The 24,771-nt window shown below is 32.4% G+C and overlaps 1 protein-coding gene across 1 annotated transcript; it reads right to left on the reverse strand.

Moving 5' to 3' along the window:
• Positions 1-4,387: 4,387 nt before the first annotated feature.
• LOC143085314 (MSL complex subunit 3-like) lies at positions 4,388-21,745 on the reverse strand. The gene is made up of 11 exons (XM_076261585.1): positions 21,544-21,745; positions 19,607-19,689; positions 18,680-18,772; positions 17,755-17,989; positions 17,230-17,283; positions 14,073-14,159; positions 12,159-12,301; positions 10,750-10,893; positions 6,088-6,707; positions 4,954-5,038; positions 4,388-4,470 (listed from the first exon to the last, which is right to left on the reverse strand). Exons 1-11 carry the CDS (start codon positions 21,640-21,642, stop codon positions 4,413-4,415), a joined length of 1,701 nt encoding a protein of 566 aa, XP_076117700.1. The 5' UTR covers positions 21,643-21,745; the 3' UTR covers positions 4,388-4,412.
• Positions 21,746-24,771: the final 3,026 nt, after the last annotated feature.

Below are 24,771 nucleotides of genomic sequence, written 5' to 3' on the forward strand. Positions count from 1 at the left end.
AACTTGTGATCTTTCTGGTTGTATCTAACTAGTGTAATTGACGGGGAAACTTGTGATCTGTATGGTTGTTTCTAACTAGTGTAATTGGCGGGTAAACTTGTGATCTGGTTGGTTGTACCTAACTATTGTAATTGGCGGATAAACTTGTGATCTGTTTGGTTTGTTTGCATCTTATAAGTGTCATCGATATCGCCTGGTCAACTTCTTTTCAGTTTGGCAGTATCAAACTATTTCATTTCCTAGAAACATGGGATCTGTTTGGTTGTATTGAACTATGGCATTTCCTGGTAAACTTGTGATCTGTTTGGTAGTATTTAACAATGGCATTCTGCTTCTTTAGTTTGTACAATCCACCACTATATTGGTGCACCCCAAAATTGGTAAAAGTTCATTAATAAAATGTATAGTCACATTAGGGATTAATCTTATCAATAAGTATTTACATAGGAAAATTCAATGAAATAATTTGAATTTTGGGCCAAAGAAATTTTGTACAACCTTGATGTCTCCGAGTTTCTAATCAATGTTCTGAGTTTATTATAACTGTTCTGAGTTTATTATCAATGTTATGAGTTTATTATAACTGCTCTGAGTTTATTATCTATGTTCTGAGTTTATAATCGATGATTCCACAATGGAGGAAGGAGCACAGTTTTCATAAACAATCCTGTATTTTAGCAGTCTTTTCACTACATGATAACATATTCTGTCTTACCAAAACACTAGGGTTAAGAATCAATTGTGTTAATAGACAAATGTCTCCAATTAGCCTCTTCCATGAACACGCATTTGGATTATTTATGCTGTTTATTATTAATTTTAATTCCTCTATGTATGACTTTCTGTATTTAAATAGAGCGTTACATTTTAAAATAAAAGGTACTACATCCTCATCTTCATATTGACAAAGTGGAAAAACAGCGCTGACTTAATGTTGATTAAATTTACTTGTGTTGGACTGGAGTACATATGTTCCTGTGATTAGATGAGCTTTTATACCACCAAGGCGGACATCTTTAATATTACTTTCAATTGAGGACCAGAGATCATAAACAATTCAAATCTTTAAACCTGATAGAACGCAGTAAGGCAGGTTAGATTTGTTTTTAAGTCCCAAATTTATCAATTGCTAGTTTTTCACTTTTTTTCCAGGTTAATTTATACGGCGGATTTTTTTACCATTTTAGCAGCACTAGGAAGAACATATTGATTATGAAGATTATCTATGTAGGTAACCCAACTGTCTGAAGTTTCTAAATTTGTTGAAATCTGTCTTTTAAGTATTTGATATGTCTTTGGTAATATATATAACTATGTCATTGCCTGGTAAACTTTTGATCTGTTTGTTTGTTATTTTACTTGTATCATCTCCTGATAATCTTGTGTTCTGTCTGGCAATATCTAACTAGTGTCATTGCATGGCAAACTTTTGTTCTGTTTAGAAGTATCTTCTTAATGCCATTGACTGTTAAACTAGTGTTTTGTTTGGCAGTATCTAACTAGTGTAATTGACTGGTCAATGTTGGTGCTGTTTTGGCAGTATCTATCTAGTGTAATTGACTGCTAAATGTTGGTGCTGTTTTGGCAGTATCTATCTAGAGTAATTCACTGGTCAATGTTGGTGCTGTTTTGGCAGTATCTAACTAGTATTATTGACTGGTCAATTTTTGTGCTGTTTTGGCAGTATCTAACTAGTGTAATTTACTAGAAAACTTGAGTTCTGTTTGGGTGTTTCTAATAAATGTCATTAATTGTTAAAATTAGGTTTTGTTTGGCATTACATTTTGTATTGTAGTGTCATTGACATGTAAGGTTAGGCCATGTTTTCCAATGTTGAATATATATATATTGGACTGGTAAACTAAGGTTATGATTGGTTGTATCTAAATAGTGCCATTGAATGGTAAACTAAGGTTATGATTGGTTGTATCTAAATAGTGCCATTGAATGGTAAACTAAGGTTATGATTGGTAGCATCTAAATAGTGCCATTGACTGGTACCAGTAAACTAGGGTTCTATTTGGTTGTATCTAAATAGTGTGAATGACTAGTTAATTTGGGTTCTGTTTAGCAGTAATTAACAAGTGTCCTACACTAGTAAACATGGGTTCTGTTTAGTAGTATCTAATCAGTGTCATTAAACGGTACTCTGAGGTTCTATTTGGCTGTATCTAAATAGTGCCAGACTTCCATCGAATGAAGTAAATATGAGTTTTTGAACATGACACATTTATTAAATATATCTACATGAACACTAAATTTTAAAATCATGCAAGCATATGAACTCTAAAAATATATACAACTCAACATTTAAAGATATGAATAAGAATAGGAACAAATATTTTACAAAAATATTCAACACATTGTATGATATTGTACAATGGAGTTTTATGTACTTAGTTGCTGCAAACATCTTACATTTACAAACTTACAAAATAAATATCTCATGTCAATCTAATTAAAATACATATCATGTGTCTCAGCTTTCCTTACAATGACCTGAAAACGCTCTAATCTACTTCCTGTTTTACAGAACTTTTGGGATCCTTTGGTTTTATCGGATTAATACACACCTTCAGGAATTTGAAGGCTAAAACTTCATTGGCTGATGTAATTATTACCAGAATAGAAAGTAAAATTGAGTGTCATCATATCCTAGTAAACCATGCTTAGACACACGATCTGAAAAACTTATATGAGTGTGATATAAATAAAACAAAAAATCAATAATTTCTTACTTGAAATTAAGATTTGCAATTCTAATAATATTGTTTGCATTAAATTTAATTTAATTTATGGATGTAAAACTTTCAGAGAGTAAAAAAGCACACACAAAATATACCTTTGGTTAAAATATTCTTATTTTACAAATGAATGAAACATTGCGTTACTCCAATTGCTGACATATATATGAATCAAATCTACTACATTAAACTATGTTTCCTGCTTAACTATTTTAATTTCAAAATTCATTGTAAAACCTAACAACAACAAATGGTTAATAAACCAAACAATAATATGAGTCCAAAGAACACCATCCCCTGCTCATACATGTACTATCAAATATGTTCTCTGAACCATGAAATCAGGGTCAACATTGTAATTTGTTTATTAATTTTCATTTCACAATAAACAAAACCCCAAAACTTTAACCTTAGAATGTACTAAATTCCAACTATCACATTTTTTTGTTCAGTGATCTGGGTAATTGGTGTTATGTAATTCACTGTTTCAGAATCTAATGACTTCTGGGTAATATTTTCAGTAGCGTACACCAAAATGTTTTGATTGATTAAAAACATCCTAAACAATAGAAATTTAACAAATGACCTGACACAATTTGAATACCAACAATGAATATACCCACAATTCATTAGATCCAGAAACAAATTCATAAATTTTACATCGTAATGAACATGTGAATTAAGAATGAAGTTGTTGTGACTGCAATATCATGGAAAACTACCTTGCTTAAAATCTAACCAGGTATTAGAAGGATAAACAGAATTTTGGAAAGAAGGACACAGATCAGAAAATATAAAACCCATTTCCAAAATAGGTGGGGAGTAAAACTCAGGTATTGTTTTCTACTGTTTAAATTCTGGCATGCACTAAATCTTAACAACACAAATATAATAACAAAGAAATGTATGTCAGGTAAGAGCAACATAGATTGAGGACCCTTTAAACTTAAAGTAAGGAAAGTTTAAAGGTAAAAATGTCTCAATCCTGCCCTGGCAGCTTCACATTTTTCTGACTCAAAATTAGCATAAATGTAACACTATGTTCTCTTCATCATTGAATAAAGATTTGACCAAGACAGCTTTATGATTTTTCTTGACAACTTTCGGTTTAAATTGGTTAAGTTGTTTCAGAAAAGATTTTTTTCATTGTACTATTTTATAATGATTACTGATATACGTATGATAAGATGTGACAAATGCATAAAAAAAATATATTACAATGAATTATTTGGATCATTACTCAATCAAAATCGAATATATTTTACTTCAAACAAGAAATAAAATGTTCTCAAAACTAATTTTTTCAAGGCCACATAAAATCAGTTTCAATGAAAATGAGCCCAATATATATTTTAATGACAAAGTGATATGATAGATTGTCTGTTGGGCTATGTCATAATGACATGAATAGATAAATGTGTTAAATGAAGCAATTTATGAGCAATATATCTTCCTTCCTTAACAGTTTACAACTTTCACATAGTTCTTCTTTTTATATTGTCAAAGAAATGGGTTCAAAACAGCCTCACTTGTTACAGTAAAATCCTTTCATAACTTCCATAATTAGCAGATAAATATTGTTAAGTCTTTGTTTTTCGATCATATATATTTTCTAAACTGTATGCCCTACTAAATGACTCTAATTTTATTTCTCAACAAACAATTCTTTCATGCACTCTTGTAGGATGATGATGTAAATAGCTCTGTTCTTCTTTCTGTTAAATAACTACAAATATACATAATAATTAATATTTAAATTTACAATTCTGGAATATTAATTGACTTCTGCGTTAACATTGCAATATATGAAATGAAACAATCCATTGCAATTTTATGAATAAATGTAAATTCAGAAAATCATAAACCTTCTTCACTGATACATTATGATAGCAAAAGTTACAAACAGCTTTTATTAAAATAGATATAGGAAGATGTGGTGTGAGTGCCAATGAGACAACTCTCCATACAAATAACAATTTAAAAAGTAAACCATTATAGGTTAAAGTACGGCCTTCAACACGGAGCTTTTATGCATACTAATTGAATTTAATTCTTTGAGAATTTCTAAATTTCCTACAGCTTGATCCCCTTAATATCTGTAACTTCATGCCAAGGAGGCTTCAAATGCTAAATTCTGTCAGTAAATTAATTCCTTTATTTCTGTTTTAAAGAATAAAAATTGCTCAAATCACCATTACTTTATACTTACTCAAGAAAATGTTCCAGCAAACTGACTAAAGCCTGTACTTTAGATTCACTCATATCCATGGACATGATCAAGTCGGGCATTTTTACTGAAAGCATACATTAAAAATCTTAAGTTCATATTTATGAGATAAAAGCAAAGTGTCAGATGCTCATGTATTCTGACATTCAATATTAATTTTAGAACTATTTAGTCAAATTTCAGTACTCTGCAAAACTAATAATAAACAATGATAAAATGTTCTTAAAAACTAGTTCCGATATATTATCAGTATGAAAAAAAAACATGTAATTCTAAGGTACTCAACCAATAATCTTGCTGACACATGTGGTGAATGTTCCTTTTATTTTTTTAAATAGTTGCGTTTTTGTTTGTTTGTTTGTTCGAGACTGTGACATATATTTTCGTAAACTGTTTTGCCATAAATTAGGGGGTTAGTTTTCCTGTTTGACTTGTTTCACATTTTCATGTAGGGGTCTATTTATAGCTGGCTAAATGGTATGGGTTTTTATTTATTGTTGAAGGCTGTATAGTTGCTCACAATTGCTTACATCCACTTCATTTGAACTCAGGTGGACAGTTGTCTCATTAGCAATCATACTACATCTCCTTATTTTTATAAACATACTGTTTTTTAAAAGTGCAAAAAGATAGAGATTTTAATTCCTTTTCTGCCAGGGCTAGCTCTTAAATACACAAGAGTGCAGTCTGCACGGTTAGAAACGAGTCCCATGTCCCCGACTTGTAAAATGATTGGACTAGTAAGGTTTTGCAAGACTTTGTTTAGACCAATAAGAAAAATGTCAGAATATTGGTCTTTGGACTAGTTGAAAAAGTTTTGATGCAGACTGAGAGTGAGCCTAATTATAATGTCTGAAAATAAAATGAATTTGAAAATCTTGCAGACTAGTCTTTACTATAGCTATCTTGAAAACATTAATCAACACACCATTGTAATAACTTTTGGAATATGTTCAATGTCATGTGAACCTTATGATATGAAATGTACGTCTTAAATGATTTTTGGAACATCCATGCACATAGGTTTTTTGGTAGTTGAAGAAAATCACAAAAACATTTTTGATCTGTGCACTATTAAAAATGTTTTGCATGTGACATTATTAAACATAGTCTTACCAAAAATTCTAAGTAGATGCTGTGCCCCATACACTAAAGATGGAGCATATGTTTGATAAGCTTCTGGTGGGAGTAGTTGCCACGACAACACACTGTTTATAACATCTTCTCTATTTGCTGCTGTATTACTGTCACTACTTTCGTTACTTCCTGTTGACTCCTGGGTTTTATCCTGACCCGAAACAGAACTGGGTAATAACAATGGAGGAGGCCTGTCTCCACGACGCTTAGATGGTCCAGGCTTCTCAGGAGGTATCTCCTCCTCTTTAAGTTCTGACAGATCTTTGTTTCCACTTGATTTACGTCTTTTTCTACCTCTTTTATGACTCGAGGCAACACTATCTGATTTTTTGTCTACATCCCTTTCATTGTCGTCTGCAGATGATGATTCAGTACCAGAAACTTTATCGGTGTCTTTTTTCACAACTTCGTGTATTGATTGTCTGGTCAATCTTCTTGGAGTTATCTCCTCTTCTTGTGTAAAATCTATTTTTTCTTTTTTAAATATTTTTGGTGAAAGCTTTGGTAACTTTGGTGATGGTTCTCCATTACAGGAGGAGGCCGTTGCATGATGTTTTGAAGGTCTACCTCTTCCAGGTGGTCTTCCAGGGGACTGCATGCTGAAAATATTCGATGAGAGTTATGAAAGAAAAGATGTAAGTTAAAATTTAGGTAATATAATATTGCCTGTTATACAGTTTATCAAATAACAATAATAATCTACTTATGATTATACAATATATATACTGTAAGAATAAAAGTCTGGCAATTATATCGCAATTGAGCCAAACCACTTTTACCTATAAAATCTTCTTTGCTGGGTATCAAGGATACTTGTGTTGCTTTCTTTGAGGCTGTAATTTTTCTCTGGCACTAATCCTTACTAATTTATGAAGATAGTCAGAGATTTTCTGGCATACTAGGTATTAAAGGCATTCTGGCATATTTCTGTATCTAAAATCTTCTGGCAAACTACAATACTGAAGACAATCTGGTATAGCACATTACAGTATCTGAGATATTCTGATATACAATAGTACTTGAGATATTCTAAAATACTACAGTACATAAAGTATTTTGACATACTGCCGAAAGGAATATATACTACTGTAGAAGATATTCTAGCAAATTACAATACCTGAAATATTCTGGCATTCTGCGAAACTGGGTATTTTCCGGCAAATTACAGTATGACATATTTTGGCAAACCAAAGAACTGGCTATTTTCTGGCATACTACAGTTCTTGCCATGTCCTGGCATAGTGCAGTACTAGATATATAATGGCATACTACTGTGCCAGAGATATTCTGACATACTACAGAACCAGAGACATTCTGGCATACTGCAAAACCCCAGATATTCTGGCATATCACAATTCCAGAGATGTTATGGCATACTACAGTTCCATGGATATTCTTGCACAGTACAGTACCAGAGATATTCTTGAATAATACAGTGCCGTACACATTCTTGATTACTGCAGTACCACATATTTTCTGGCAGACAACAGTTCCGGAAATGTTCTGGCATACTAATGTTCCATAGATATTCTGGCATAGTACAGTACCAGAGATATTCTTGCATAATACAGTATCGGAGATTCTTTGGCATACTACTGTGCCACAGATATCCTGGCATACTACTGTGCCACAGATATCCTGGCATACTACTGTGCCACAGATATCCTGGCATACTACTGTGCCACAGATATCCTGGCATACTGCAGTACCGCAGATATTCTGGCATACAACAGGTCCCCTGATGTTCTGGCATACTAATGTTCCATATATATCCTGGCATAGAACAGTACTAGAGATAGTCTTGCATAATACATTATCTGAGTTATTCTGGCATATTGCAGTACCAGAGTCATTCTGGCATACAGCAGTACCACATATTTTCTGGCATACAACATTACTGCTGGTATTCTGGCATGCTATAGTTCCATAGATATTCCTGCATACTATAGTACCAGATATATTGTGGCAAGCTACAGTACCTGATATAAATTGACATGCTACAAAACCTGAGAAAAAATGGCATACTACAGTACCAGTTATTTTCTGGGATACTGCAGTAACCAGAACATATTTGTATACCACAGTACCCAGATAGTCTGGCATACCATAGTAAATATTATTCTGGAATACTACAGTACCAGAGATTTTCTGACATACTGCAGTACCCAAGATTTTCGGGCATGCGACAGTCAAAAGATATTCTACCATACTGCATTGCCAGTAATTTTCTGGCATACTACAGAACGATAAATATTGATGTATTCTGCAGTATCCATGATTTTCTGGCACACTACAGTACCTGAGATAATCAAAGAGCTGAAGAGCTCTGAGGGGAAAGACGGCCATTGTTTCAATTTTTAGGGGGGTATCTTTTGATAGTCTACATACAAGGAATGAGCAAAAGAACAGCTAGAACATATAGAAAGGCTGACAATAATGAAACTAATTGTTGTATTCATCATAGAGACAATTTGGACCAATGAGATCTGCACCTTCTAAATCAAAACATTTGATTAAAGTTGGGAGTTAATTATCTAAAATTCAATTGAATTTAACAACTACTACAATATATTTTAGAATTTTAATTATGTACAACTGAACGGCAGGCTAAGACCATTCTCAATTTTTTATGACAGTATTCTCAAGAAAGTGAGGACTGAAAAATCTATTCAGTTTTAATTATTCATTGATTAAGTTCCCAGTTACAACTCTCATCACAGGGATCATGTACTTATAAAATCAAATATGATTGATATAAGCTGTGTGAAGTTTGTTTCCAGATCCCACATTTTGATATATCTGTAAAATTCATGAATAAATAGCTTTTAAACTAAATAAAGCAATATTTAAAAAATTTAAAAAAAAAAAGACCACTACAATAATTATGTTGGTTTTTTTTAATTGATGACTTATCATATATATACTTAATGTGACATTTTTAGTGTTCATGTACATTAACTTTCATTTTAGTGGGTAATTAATCATCAATTGAGGTGCTCCTTAATTGGAGAAAGATTCTAAAAACATAACTTTACAGAAAGAATGAAAACTGCAGTTGCTCTCCCCAATCTCAATAGGTATAAACTACAAAAAGCAACATTTTTTTTTTTTAACCATTTCAATAATTATGTTGATACACATTTTGTTTTTATATAGAAGACTACTAATAATGTACTAAATGTCACATTTTAAATGTTCAGAAACATTTACTTTGATTTTAGTGTAAAATAACTCATCAATTGAGGTGCTCCTGAATTGGAGGAAGATTCTTAAAACAGAACTTTACAGAAACAAAGAAAACTGCCGTTTCTCTCCCCAATCTCATGAATCCCCATTGACATTGTTTACCGCGAAAGTTGACCTACATATTATCTGATTATAGCCTCAGATTAAAGCATTGCATGTTGGTGTGTGAATCATCTACACTACAGCAAACATCATTAGGTTTATATTTAACAAATACGGATTTTAAATTAGTATACAAATACTGTGAATGATTTTTATAATGAATAAAGGATATCCCTGTGTAGTGTGGCATTCCAACAATGACGTCACTAGGTTAGATATATATATAGAATATTTCGTAATACTGATTTTTCCGGACTGTAAAAGAAACGTATATAGTGTAAGGGAAAGCTCAATATACGATAATTTCATGAGAAACAGAAGGGAAATGTGTAAAAAATGTATTTAAAGTCAATCTGTTCTCCTTGTCATCAATTTCAGTATGACATTTCGAGGGGGTTTCCAAACTATCAAAACAAAATGATTGACGTGAGGGAATGATACTCTGACCAACCCCATTAGGGAATTGACGGCTTGAAGCCGTCTTTCCCCAAAAACTTCAAATAAAAGCTTCAAAGTGTATATGTATGTATCGTTTACATGGATTACCAAAGGCATTAGTCTATAACTTATTCAAATAATCTTCGTTATGGTAATAAATGATCTGAGAGAAATTTGTACAAGTGTATTGTATTGGTGTACATATTTATTTATTTGTTTCTAAAATAAAATATTGTTTGCACTAACAAAATTAGGATCATAAATGTATCACTTAAGCAAAAGATAAGTAGCATTCTTACAAAAAAAATTCTGAATACCTTTACTGCCATTCTTTATTTTATAAGTGTCATTCATGTATAAAAGATGTTTTTTTCAATCATCTTTGATTAAAATGTCTCACAATTGGTCCTTGTCCTGATTTTTCAAAAAAAAAATAATTATATAAAAATGGCATTCATTGGGTCATCATTCATAATTATTCTATTTAAAAATGTTTTATCTTACCACCAATTGGTACAAATAAGCCCTACACATGTACTCTTTTTCAAAGGTCAAAATATGTGCAGTATATTTTCAACATGTATATGACACGAACTTCTAAGAGTTTAAACTAATATAATAAAATTCTGTATATTACCCCTTCACTTTGGGTCTTCCTCATAATTCAATTTGGCTGTTATCCAAAGTTGTGTGTCTACGAGTTGAAACATAAAGATCACAACTGGGAACCAGTAGGTAAACAAAACCTATCATCTATGAACAGTACAGAGGTGTGGTTTGTGAAATAGCTGTATTTCCAAAGTTTAACCTATATAAATGCAATTTCAGACCACAATTGATGTGAAGAAACCTTACCTAGTTTTAATTTCCCCTTTGTTCTTGTAAGTAGTTTGTAACTTGCTATACTGCTGTCTCTCATTGTCGTACAACAAAACTAATGGTAAGGTATAGTCAAAACAAATCCTAAGTCCATCTACTAATTCTTTACATAAGTGTATACTGAAACAGAGAAAATAACAGTATAGTCAAAACAAATCCTAAGTCCATCTACTAATTCTTTACATAAGTGTATACTGAAACAGAGAAAATAACAGTATAGTCAAAACAAATCCTAAGTCCATCTACTAATTCTTTACATAAGTGTATACTGAAACAGAGAAAATAACAGTATAGTCAAAACAAATCCTAAGTCCATCTACTAATTCTTTACATAAGTGTATACTGAAATGGATAAAAGTACAATTCTTCAAATTCTAAAACAAAGTAATACAAACAAATCTTGTTCTATATGTATCTACTTATCATCTACAAAAGGTATACTGAAACAAAGTAAAAACATATTTTAGTCAAATAAATGCTCAGTAAATATACCAATTCTTTTATTTTAAAATTCTTGGGAGTGATAGTTTGATTAACTCTTTCCTTTACTTATTTGATTTGTGTTCTTTTTTAAATTTCTCCCAATGAATGATATGAATTAATATGTGTTTGTTATTTCTTTGTTGAGACACTCAAAGAATATTGCATTTTTCCAGTAGGAAAGTCATGAACCAGTCTTTTTACCACTGCATAGCTGCTTCAATGTCTTTTAGAAGTAAAGCATTCATTTTGGCAGGTAATATGCCAGATGAGAAAGATTATTGGTTTTAGAAGAGGGCCCAGAACACCTGAAGTTACTGAAAGTTCTTCAGATGCTTTATAGGTGACTGTTTGGATTCTATTGGAGAGAAATGATCTGACCATTTAGTTGCCTCATCAGAAACGTCAGTGATTTAAATTGTAAAGAGAACATGTGAGTAGCACCTTTTTTTTTATCAAATACTTTGCCAAACTCTTGGATGACAAGATCAGTGTGTTACAATGTTTGAGCTGGTTGATGTATAAGAGATATAACCTGTGATTCCATTGTTCATTTTGTTTAGAGTCTGTGATGTGTTTCATTTGATCCTTTAAGTGTTCATCACTTTAAAGCTGCTTACAAAATATAGTCATTCTGTTCTGTGGTTCCTCATAAAACTGTGAAGAGTACTTTCATTGGACTAACAAATAGATGAAAGTGATGTGATGAAGCACCCACTTTGAGTTTGGTTTATACTTTCTGTTGTTTCAATCTTTAGTGTCATCTGATTGTCATGAATATCTAACAAAACCTAATATATATAACTAGATCCTCTGGAGTATGTGTGTAATATTTCCCACTGAACATTTATCAGATTACAACAAATCAATCATTAACATTTATACCTGTAATTTTAATGACTTACTTTTTTTCAAATGGTATATTATTCCCCTCTTTATCTAGATATCTAGGTTTTCCTGGTGTTCCACACATCAGATTTACACAAAAAGTCTTCACAAAACTCTCTAAAATGTTGATCACATTGTGTTCTGCAGGCAGGGAAACAAGCTGAAAATATTCATGGAGACATTGTAAATTCTATATATTTGCTAAATATGACAGTGAAAAAAGCTGAAAATAATAGGAGGGATATTGTTAAAGTAGTCTACCCTTCTATGTTAATGATTTCTATGTCATTTTCTTAATTTGTAAAGTTATAATAGAGTCATAGTCACATGTTAGATGAGGTTTTAAAGATTGATGTCCTAATGAATAGGGCCAAAAATAAAATATTGTTTGTTTCCCCTCCCACCACCGACCCGGTAGAATCGCTGCGACTCGAAAAATTTAATTGGCCAGTCTTGCCCAAATTTTTTTTTGCTATGTTGGTTTTTGGTGATATGTTTCCGATGCTGTAGTAAACGTGTGTTGGTTTTTTGTAATACCTTTCCGATGCTGTAATCAAGAAGCGTTTTAAATCAAGGCATTTTTGCATTGAAGCGTCTATATGATTTGGAATCAAGGAAAACAAACTACCTTGCTACACGATTTGTGTTATGTGCAAGGGTGATATTTTAAAATAAAAAAAATCTGAAGTATCTTTCAACCCACTGAGTGCACCTTGATTGGCTTTGTCTTTTACCTCTGTTCCTGTTTAAAGGATAAAATCTTTGAGTTAAAATGGTCTGAATCGCGCTTTGAAATCAATCTATTTTGTCTTCGACTTTGAACAGGTTGGGCACAAGTCAGAAAATGTTTGATACGTGAATTCCCTGCTTTCACCTCTTGTGTAAACAAGACCAGTTTAAATGTGGTTTTTTTTCTCAATTTATGGCATGAAATTTACAAAAGGGCACATTTTACGTTATAACTGCATCAGTTGAATTTTTAAATACTTAAAGTATTCTAGGAACAACAAAACATATAAGTGAAGCCTTGTTTTTTTCTAGAACTCGAAAAAACATACAAATCTTTTGTTTAGGAATTTATTGACCAAGCTGCATGATCCAGGTGCAACTGAACATAACTGAATTATGTTCACTGCTATTGAAAATTTTTATTCATTAAATTTTAATTCCCAAGTCATTAACATATCTTTTTGTCATCTCATAATTGATGATCAAGGTATGAATTGATAAACAGGAATTGTTTTTTTGTGAGTTATGCATCAAATTAGACTTGAAATAAGCTTGATTTTTCATTACACATATTGTTATCATCATGATCATATGAAGGATATGTGCTTTTGTAGATTTCATACCATAAAATGAATAGGAAAAAGGAGGTCCCTGTATACTGTTTTAAACATCAGTAAACTGGGGTTTACACTGAAAACAGGTTATACCCGACTTTTCTTGACTTATCTTACCTGTTGAATTTTGTAAAAATTCAATATAGAAAAATTATATCAAGAAATAAAATAAAATAATTTGCCTACCTACCTACCTACCCATACCCTGATAACCTCAGTCGGGGAGGGGAAACAAAGATATTTTTAATGTTGGCCTAGGATAAAAATTAAGTACATATTACTATTTGATTTATACCAACATTTTATAGAATAAGATTGAATATAAGTTTATATTAAACAAGAATGTGTCCCCAATACACGGATGCATCATCTGCACAGACCAGAAAACAAAATGCCCCAAAATGGGGCATATAAATACCAGTATGTTTGTTATTGGCAATTTTTAAATAAAATGCAAGTTAAAATTCTTAGAGACTTAGATCATAATCAGTTCATATTTACTTTTCTTGTTTAGGACGTCAATAAAGTAACACATTATGGGTGTTCTTTGGTAATATACCATGAAATATTTATTGATTAAAATGTTACCATATCATCTCTATTGATGGATAAGTAATCTTTCTCCAACTCTTCCTTCAATACTTCTGGGATTTCAAATTCTAACAGTAACTTTTTCTGAAAATAAAAATATTAGCTTGTATTCAAAAATCTTTTTAAACAGGCTGACCTGTAAAATTTTTAAAAGTTTCCTAAACATCACATTGTAATGAAAAAGACAATAAAATATCATTGAGACAAATTGTGTAAATGTAGAAAAAAAAATCCCCAGAAAAAAATTATTGCTCATTTAGCATTATTTAATCACTCCAATGCCAATCAATATATCTAAGTATGTGATATTATACATTGTTATTACATGTGAAATATAAAACTGTTGGGACACAAAAAGCTGTTATTAAATTGGCAAAATATTACACAACACCTTGTTTTCTAATTAATCAATCAATTGATTGTTGCCTGCTCAATAAACTTAACATCTGAATGGCATCTAATTTTTTTTTTACATACAGTACGCCCAAGGAGTTTGTAATCCCAAACTCCATACTCCGATATTTTTCCTGGTGTAACACCAGGAAACTCCGACATCCCTCCCAAAATTCTCGGAGAAATTTGGGAGTATTCCCTCCGACTTCCGCGTAAATCCGCTACCTTTTGTTTATTGTATTAGCGACATCTCTCCCAGTCTGGTGTGACGCGGTGTGACACCAGGTAATTAATTGCCCTAATCCGTCTGATCTATGCCGGCACGCGACAGTCAAGGTATGTGAGATTTCTAATGTAATTAAACAATTGTATTTCCTGTCTATTGATTATCAGGTTATATCTGATTGCTTGAAACAAATGAAAGATTAAAATAAAAAGCAAAACGTTGTTGTTAATTCTTTCAATTACTCTGTACATTTTAATCAAGTTTTTAAACAACTATATTTGATTTTGACTTCCGTTTTTTTATCAGTAAAAATTCACTAAAAGAGATATAATTGTGCAACAATAAACGGAGACTAACGCTGAATAAATGAGGGCAGTTTAAAGAAAAATTACACGTCTCAAAGTTTTTTATACTACAAGTAAAAAAGAAAATATTATTCCTTATCTGTTATGCTAATAATTCTACGCCATTTCCATTTTACGATTACAAAATAAAAGTTTTAAAATCCAAAACGTTGTTGTTAATGCTTTCAATTGCATTAAAGTTTTATAAAAAAATCTATACTTGATTATGACCTCGTTTTTTATTTATCGGTAATTGATATAACTTACGAAAAGAGACATACTTGCGTGAAAATAAACGGAAACTAACGCTGAAGGTATAAAATGTGAGCAGTGAGTTTAAAGAAAATTACGTGTCTTAAAACTTGTATATGCAAGTAAAAAAGAAAATACTATTCACCATTCGTTATGCTTAATAAGTCTACGGCATTTTCTCTTCACGATTAGCATTACTTTAGGATATAATACATTTCGGCTACAACAGGAATACTTCTATAGCTGCATCAACTTGTCGTTGCATAATATTCATTTACGCACAATGAATGTAAACCTTTGTGTTGTATTTAGAACAGTTATCTTTAAATATTTTTAAAACATTTAATTGCCGTGGGAAGACGACACGCATCTCAGTGATCAACAGTGCGTGGTTGAACTTGAACTTGACTTCGCTCACAATTTTGAATGCTAAAAATAGTGACATCAATTTTGTCCACGAGATTTTTATTTGGCGGGAAATAGTATCATGTAACAGTAAACTCAGGTGACCTTTCTGGATAACCGTGGGAAAATTCATGTAATGATTGACATTTGTGTGCGTTAAGATTGAGGCTCTAGAAGGTCCTTTTACAATTGATTAACCGGATTCTAAATTTTATTCCTTTTCTGAATAAACGAACATCAGCCTTTTATTTATACGTTTCTCAGTCAACAGAGGACATAAACCTGGACATTATTTATACTTCCATAGTCAACAACACTATACATTAATGGTAGATGAAAACAGGATGCATGTCGTTCAGTTCCTGATGGGCGTTGGTAGAGATCCTCTGTGAAAATGTGTCGATCGTAAAAATCTGATCCACATTTTTTTTTACATATTTCTTTCTTGTACGATATAATTTCATTTTAATATTCTATAGTATAAATTGTTGAAATACTTCTTTTTATATTTCGCCGAGGAGCAGTAAAATACGGATTGCGCCAATCCAATTTTATTTTAAATAATAAAAGATCAATAACAGATCATAACAGATAAAAAACACATGATTTTATTTCTTCATATAATTAAATAAGGTTGTGATGATTGTGTTGTGTCTGGGCGGGGAATTATCTCAGTATTTATGAATATAGGGCTGCCACATTGCTGCTGCTTTTGCATACAAAACTATTTGTCACTTTACAGTTTCTTTTTTAAATTCAAATATTTCAAGTCGGTAATCTACCGAGGTAGTGAAACATAATTTTTTACATTTCAAAATAAATTGAAAGTAACAGAGTTTGACTTGTTGGTCCGATAAATTAACTCTAGGGTTTGATTTAGATTGGACAAATTACCGTAAAAACATCATTTTGTTTTTAGCCAGTTGATATTAATTATATAATATTGAAATATTAATGAACCGGATATTCACTGAGTAGGTCATAAAAGGTTCTAATTGTGGTAAAATCATCTTTGTTGAAACTTTGTTGAAAAAAACAAAAATTATGACCTGATCGGACTATAATGAAAATACTAAATAAGTGTTTTATTCATATTTTTATACGTTTTTACGTTTTATTTAATGTGACAATGACATGGGCATATACATACAAGAATAATTATCTTATTTTAAATAAAAATGTCACACTTTTATCTGACAATGAATGGACATTTAAATAACGTATTTTAAAGCACACAGGTGCAATCAAGATCAATTAAATGTACAAAGGTAATAAATCTGGCTAATCCGATTATGTTGTCACGCGTCATTAATTTTCAGTTCATCCGATGGGCAATAAACCAATTAACAGCCACGCAGTGTTGGGAGAGAATCTTTGGAGGAAATTGGGAGTAGAATCCGTGATTCGCGGTGTCACACCGCTACACTCGGAAATCGGTGATAAAAGTTCGCGATTACAAACTCTCTGGGCGTACTGTAAATAACGAATGAAAATTATGATAACTGATACTGTTACCTAAAAATACAGTTTTTACCTTTCTATCTTCACTTTTATTACTTTTCCCACTAATTTCACTTCCCTCTAGGCTCTGTAAAGATACAACTATTTTTTTTATATGTTTATTTTCAGTTATCTAACAATTATTCAAAATTGAAAACCAATAAGATAATTTAAATATGAGAGATCCCATATATTCATAAATGAAGCTCATTCTTGCCGTTTTTAATCGCAAATGAAGATTTTTCATTTAGGCCTGTTGAACATACACTTGCAAATTTTAATTGCATATTCAGAATGATTACATGTCTATGAGTAAAAAAAAATAAAAATCCTGAACATTTGTCAAAAGTCTACTAACAAACTATACAAGATTAATACTTGGTCATCCAAATACTTACGATCAATCTCAGCTATATTTTTTTTGTGTAACAGACTCCTGAATCTGATATTTTTGAACATGCCATAAATAAGAAGACCTATCACCCTACTTAGAAACTTAATTCTTACTTTAACCAACCACCTTGTTACACCTATATGTTTAAATTGTTAAGTTGCAAACCTGACTGTCCTCATCCTCGTCATGTTCCCCATTCTGTACGCCATTTTCTATCTCATCATCATCGTCTATTCTACCATTGGCTTCCTCTTCATCTCCACTTTCCTCTTCCAAGTCATCATCTTCTTCATCTGACACATTCTGCTGATCATCATCACTTTCTGCCAAGGGTGATCTCCCCTTAAATGTTCTTCTTAAAATGGCATCTATATGTTTATTTCTGCTCTTATTTGAACTACTGAAAAATTTAAAAGCGATAAATACACAGTCATTCTATTTTCTTTGATATCCTAAATAAAGTTTTTGATTCTATTTTTGAAGAAGGTATTAAGGACACTGTGGATCTTGCTGGGATTCCTTAATGTTGCCAATTGCATTATGTTGTTAAAATATATCACATAACATCATTTAAAACATTTGTAACATGAATCAAAAGCTTAATCATGTGCAAAGGAGACATCAAAGCAACCTAAAAATAAACTGTTCACACACATTTTGTGTCTTGCCTACAGGACAATTCAGAAAATGGTCAACAAATTGAGATGTACTGATAGTAATGCAACTTTATACAAAATATCATTGATCTTTCACAAGCAGTTCCTATCAAACATTTGTCAAACAGACTTAAGCAGAAAACTGTAACAATAAATGTTCTTTATTTATTGAAAGTGGCTGGACCATGACCAAGGGAGCAGGTGCCCTACAATAATCGTACGACTGACATTAATGAAACTTCAAACTAACTTCAGCAGATACCTGAACATTGTAAAAATGCTAACTAATACAAAGTCATTTACCATGTCCTACGGGACAGGGCCTTAAAATATCTGTCAAACAGAAATGAATTGATAGCAATGCTACTTAATACAAAATATATCATTGATCTCCTGTTTTGGTCGCCATGATACAAGTACTTTGGAATACTTACAACCTTCTAGTAGCATCTGACAACTGCTTCATAAGTATTCTGTTTTCTTCTGTGTTTTCCAATATAGAATTTTCTGCAACTACTCTGTCCCAGCTGTAATACACCAGTCAAAACATGTTTTAATGAAAGGTTCTGAATATTCATGAATAACTCAGGATTAAATATAGGAAAGAATTTGTTTGAAATGTGAGCAAGCTTACACAAGCCCTGGTGCATTAAATAGTAATTTGTAGTGTACATGTATCTTATTTTTCTTTCAAAAAGAATTATCTTCGTTGTTTGAAATGTGAGCAAGCTTACACAATCCCTGGTGCATTAAATAGTAATTTGTAGTGTTAATGTATCTTATTTTATGTAACATGATTTTTCTTTCAAAAAGAGTCTCAGTAATGTTTGATTTATCTATGGGCTATTCCAGAAAAAAATGTATGGGGGGTGGGGGGGTTGGAAGGCAGTTTTTGTCAGCACCCGCCACCCAGACAATTGTAATTAAAGGGAAATATCAAACATGAAGATTATGAAAAGAACATTATAGGGAAGTTGTTTAAGTTCAATCCCTTTGTTTGTTTTTACCTTTTAAACCAAGACAATCATAAGAATCTGAGACGGTCCTTAATGTTTAGAATAAAACGGTTGACATGAGGGCATGGCCCTGAGCCAATGGTATAAGTCTACAGATTGCTTGAAAGCAATCGTATCCCAAAAACAATACATACCAAACTTCCTTTTGTGGTATTGAACCTTATGGTTAGATTTCATAGAGATCCATACACTTAACCTAAGTTATTGTCTGGAAACCAAATGCGTCTTTGGATGAAGACTACAAGGACATCATATATAGCAATATACATAACAAATGTATGAACCCAAAAAATTTGGGCTTATATAAAAAAACATATATCTAGCATTATGGGATGTAACTCTAACCTGTTATTCCAACCCTGGAAATGGATGTGATATGCAGGAATTCTCTGGCCATGTTTACTGTGTGTAACATCTGTATCTAATATCTGAAAATGAAAATAAACAATTAATGAAAACCTTATCTTACAAAGTCTGCTTGAAATACTTAGATAGTTAATAACACATGTACAATACAATAAACAACTGCATTGATTGCATGATACGCCCGTCATCTTGTGCGTGAATTTTTATGCAATAATCATAAATAGTTTCTTACATACAGTATGGGTAGACTTATTTTTATGGATGTCTTAATCCGTCAAGTCGGATATGAATAATCCAACATTTTTATGGTAGGTGTGAATGGTAATATATTTGTCCTTTCATCTTAATCCGTACTACTAAAATTACGGTTCACTGATTTCAGAATCAGGTTACCTGTAGTTTTAACCTGTCAGTCACTTTATTGATTATATTAGTTCTACATCATATTTGACATAAAATATTTTTACAGGTGAAATAATGGAGAAAACTTTGTTTTAATAAAAATAGCCTAAATTTTTTAATCATGGTTTTTATATTTCAACTGCTATTTATTTTCTTTGTTCCTCAAAATTATTTTTATTTTATGTTCCTTGTTTGTTTTTTTGTATCTTTTTTCATATGCGTTTGCATAAAATTTTTAAACATATTTTTATTCTTTATCTGAAAGTTATTTTTGTTTTACTGATTTATTTTCCACGTAAATCCAGTGATTAGCAGAATGTTGTCCAAGTACTGCTGCATACGTTTTAGTTTGACGCGGTCACATGCAAAATATTTCTATATTAATCACACTACATTTGTATTTAATATTCATTCTGTGTTGGGTCAGTTCCGATATGAAAATAATTATTGTATACTAGTAGCTTGATGATTCTTTATAGTTGTGAATTTACTTTTTACTGTATTAAACAAAACATTGTCCGAAAGTTGGAGATGTATAACTTAAATAGTATGCAAATAATAACACTAGAAGAAGATATTGATTCTTTCCGGGCATAAGTTTATTTTAATATTTCCGTGTTTGTTCATTATGCTAAATTAATAGAGCTGCATTAGGGGTAGGAGGGGTCCGGATCTCGAAATCCCGGGTTTAAAAACACGAAGTCCCAAGGTCCCGAATTTAAATAAATATAAATCCTGACATCTCGAAAAAAGAATTTCCAGATCCCGAAAGGGTCAATCCCGAAATCCCGAACATAATTGCATAATATTAATTTACGCACAATCCATGTAAACTTGGAAACCCATATGTTATATTTTTGACAGCAATCTAAAAAAAAATATTTGCCGTGAAAAGACAATTCCATGATACACATATCAGTGATCAACAGCGTGTGCACTTGGTTGAACTTTAACTTGACTTCACTCACTATATTGAATGCTAATAAAAGATATTAAAGATCGATTTTGTCGACTGCATGAGATTTTTATATGGCGGGAAATATCGTAACAGTTAACACATTTGCCACTGTTTTTTCCATTCTTCCAGCGAGGAAAGATCTTTCTGCAGCAAGTCTGCATCTTCTGGTTTCTTGATGCGCCGGAAGAGTAGACAAAAAAAAAGTGCACGGCAAAATCCAGTTAAGTAAATCATACAATGCATTTGATCTCTATTTATCTAGGGCATGCTATGCCTCAAAACTTTTCCAGATGCACAGGTTTGTCTGTACACAGAGTAAATTTTAAGGTGAAAATACGGCTATTTTAGCCAAAGGGTCCACATGAACCTTAAATCGTCAATAACAATGAACAACATATTGAACGAAAATAACCATGTACATGTTCATTTATACAAACGATTGTTTACGTTTATTTCAACGTTTTTGTTTGAAGAAGTTTTGGACTTTGTGGAAACTGAAAGTTAAGGGTGTAAACAATGTTTAAAAATACAATGTAGGTTTTGATAAGGTAAGAACCTTTGCATCATAAAGTACTCGGGCCTTTGTCGGATCTGGTTCAAAACAGAGGACGGGTTCTCCTACAGAATAGATGAACTTTATGCCTCTTATGGACATAGTACGATATCCATTTGAAGATAAGAAATACACTCAATTGCTAAATAACTATTCAGGGATTCATTCCCGCGTCACTTCTCATAATAACAGGAAGTGGAATTGCGCAGTTAAAATTGTTCTATTTTCAGGAATAGTCACGAAAAATATCCGTATTAGATCGGTCGTCTACAGTGAATCCATGACAAGTCGCCCCACTGGCAAGTCGCCCCACTCCTAGTCGCCCCACTTTTTCACCAACTCGCCCCACTTTAAAAAAAACTGCCCCAACCTGGATCACCAACTCGCCCCACTTTAAAAAAAACCGCCCCAACCTGGATCACCAACTCGCCCCACTTTTTAAAAAATCGCCCCACTTGTGAAATGTGTTAAATCCCGTTAATATAACTCCTGAAAACTCGCACCACTGAACGGAAAACGATAAAATCTAGATTAACATATTATTAACCAGGATGAATGTAGTAAAGCCAACTCGCCCCACTCATGGAAAAAGATGTTATCCCGTTGTATATAACTTAAATTCCGTAAACATTACTCCTGCCAACTCGCCCCACTTATAGAAAACGATAATATCTAGATTTATATTATATTATTAACCAGGATGAATGTAGTTATGCCAACTCGCCCCACTTATGAAAAAAGATGTTATCCCGTTGTATATAAGTTAAATTCCGTAAATATTACTCCTGCCAACTCGCCCCAATTATGGAAAAAGATGTTATCCCGTTCAATTGTTATGCAAATAACTAATCTTAAAAAAATACAGTTATTCTTCAATAATACGAAAATTACTTTTAAGTGGGGCGAGTTTTTATATTTTAATTTTATATCTAAATATTACCGTTTTCCATTAAGTGGGGCGAGTTGGCAGGAGTAATATTAAACATGATTTAACCAATTTCACTAGTGGGGCGATTTTTTAAAAAGTGGGGCGAGTTGGTGATCCAGGTTGGGGCGGTTTTTTTTTAAAGTGGGGCGAGTTGGTGAAAAAGTGGGGCGACTAGGTGTGGGGCGACTTGCCAGTGGGGCGACTTGTCCTGCTTCCGTCTACAGTTATAACATCCAAGGATTTGTATGGGGTTAAATGATTAACTTAAAAGAATAACGGGCAAAAAAATGAAGATTAGAGAAAAAAGGGGTTAATTTTTTGAAGATTAGAGAAAAAACGGGTTAATTTTTTAAGGATTAGAAAAAAGGGGTGAAAATTAGGTGTTTACAGAATAACAGACCCCCACCATCCAGACCCTCTTGTATAGCTAAATAACTATACAAATCCTTGTAACATCGTATAAAATAATTGAACATAAAGTACGTTAAATATATACCTTCATTTTTCTTACGTTCAATGTTTTATAAACTATTTTCCATGAAGAGAAATACTTATTCCAGTTGAAATGATATTTCAGAATATATTTGTTTCCCATTTGGAACTTATATTATTACCACAGGCACTTGTCAGTCAGATTTCCCCCTACATCCCGTGTTACCATTAAGGTACCGGTATATAGGATTTTTTTTCTGAAACAAGTACCTGTGGTTATTACTATCTTTTTCGTGACAACAATGCCCCAACTTTTTGCACCTATCTAGCCGTGAAAAAAACTAAAAACTTGAAAACCAGTCCCCCTCCCCCCAAAAGAATATATTCTATTTTTTTAATTGAAATCACACATTCATCTGACCATTCATATAATTCCATCCGCTTTATCATCCGAATTTATACTTGCCACGAGCAACTCGACGGGTGCCATGCACATTTGGGACAAGGTATGCTTAACAGATATATAATTAATTAAACTGTCAATTGTTCTTGAACAATTGAGAGGTCTTTCCTTTTTTAATGTAAAATACATGTTCCAACAGACGTAGAATGTATTGAAAAGGTCAAGGTCAACCTTAAAAAGCTTGAAAACACACTAAAAATCCTTTAAATAAGGTTAAAAACACTAAATTCGCTATCTGGGACATGACCTTGACCTTTGACCGTTTGACCTTTGTCAAGGTCATTGGTCCCCAATGCCATTACTGAAGACCCCAAGGGTCTAGGACCTTTGGTTATATAGTAAAAGCTGATTTTGTCTTTTCAAAAACCTAAAACAGGGGTTATGCCCCTTATAGAAAGGTCAAATCTCTTTGATCAAAATGTAACAAAGTTGCGCCATAATGACCCAAACATTTTCCACCATTTAAAACTTCTGTAAGTATAATGGTTTCTGAGATTATCCCATAACAAGCTGTTAGGTCAGAGGTCAAGGTCAACATACAAATTTGACCTTGAGATATTTTTTAAAGATACATGAAATGATGATGATTGGTGAAGATCCTATGTGTCTACGACTTACGGTTTCTGAGTTTTGGTGGCCAACCGACACCGGTTAATTTTCATAGGGGCATAACTCTACCAATGAGTCGTTGAATCTTTTCGATCCAAATGTAACGAAGAACCCGGGTCTGGTCCTGAACAAATTTCACCCTTCATTTTTTTTCTACCTATTACGGTTACGGTGTTGGAACGATAACAAGGTTTTTGGGTTTCGGAGGGATTACTCCGAACCGACAAAATATTTCGACTCACAGGGTGAGTTCCGGATAGGTATTCATGACACCAATACAAAGTGTGAACATGCAAGCGACATGGTTTACGGTTACGGAGGGAAATTTTGTCAAAGTTTGGCGGAACAAGAAGAATAATAATCAGAAGAAATACAGTAAGGTCTTTCCCTTTAGTAAAAGGAAAGACCTTAATGAAATATATTGAGAATGGAAAACATCTCCCGGCTCAGTGGAGCAGCTAATATATTCCCGGTTGTAATAGGGTTTGTTTTGTACAGCATTTTATTAAATATGTATAGATTTGTGGACTCGTTTTTCTATTCGTCATTTTTTTATTTGTTTTGTCAAGATATTTTCAGATTTTCTTTTACCAATATCCATTTGGTGCCTTCTGTCTGCTGTGAATATGTATTGATTATATTTCAAGTCCAGTGGCGTATATTTCATAAATAGTAAGTTCAGTACCAGTTACAAATAAATATATTTGATAAAGATGGTTTGACCAGGATGAAGGTTGGCCGGAAATTTTTGACAGGAAATTGAAAATATTGACATGTTGGAGGCAAAGACATTTTCCAT

The sequence above is a fragment of the Mytilus galloprovincialis genome, chromosome 8 (genome assembly GCF_965363235.1).
Source record: "Mytilus galloprovincialis chromosome 8, xbMytGall1.hap1.1, whole genome shotgun sequence".
Lineage (NCBI taxonomy): Eukaryota > Metazoa > Mollusca > Bivalvia > Mytilida > Mytilidae > Mytilus > Mytilus galloprovincialis.

Bases quoted from the DNA above. Each gene is read 5' to 3' on its own strand.
- LOC143085314 (XM_076261585.1), bottom strand. From the start codon at position 21,642: ATGTCCATAAGAGGCATAAAGTTCATCTATTCTGTAGGAGAACCCGTC. The intron at 17,990-18,679 runs GTAAGTATTCCA...TAAATTTTTCAG, and splicing joins TCAGATGCTACTAGAAGGTT to TAGTTCAAATAAGAGCAGAA. The intron at 17,284-17,754 runs GTTTGCAACTTA...GTATCTTTACAG, and splicing joins ACGAGGATGAGGACAGTCAG to AGCCTAGAGGGAAGTGAAAT.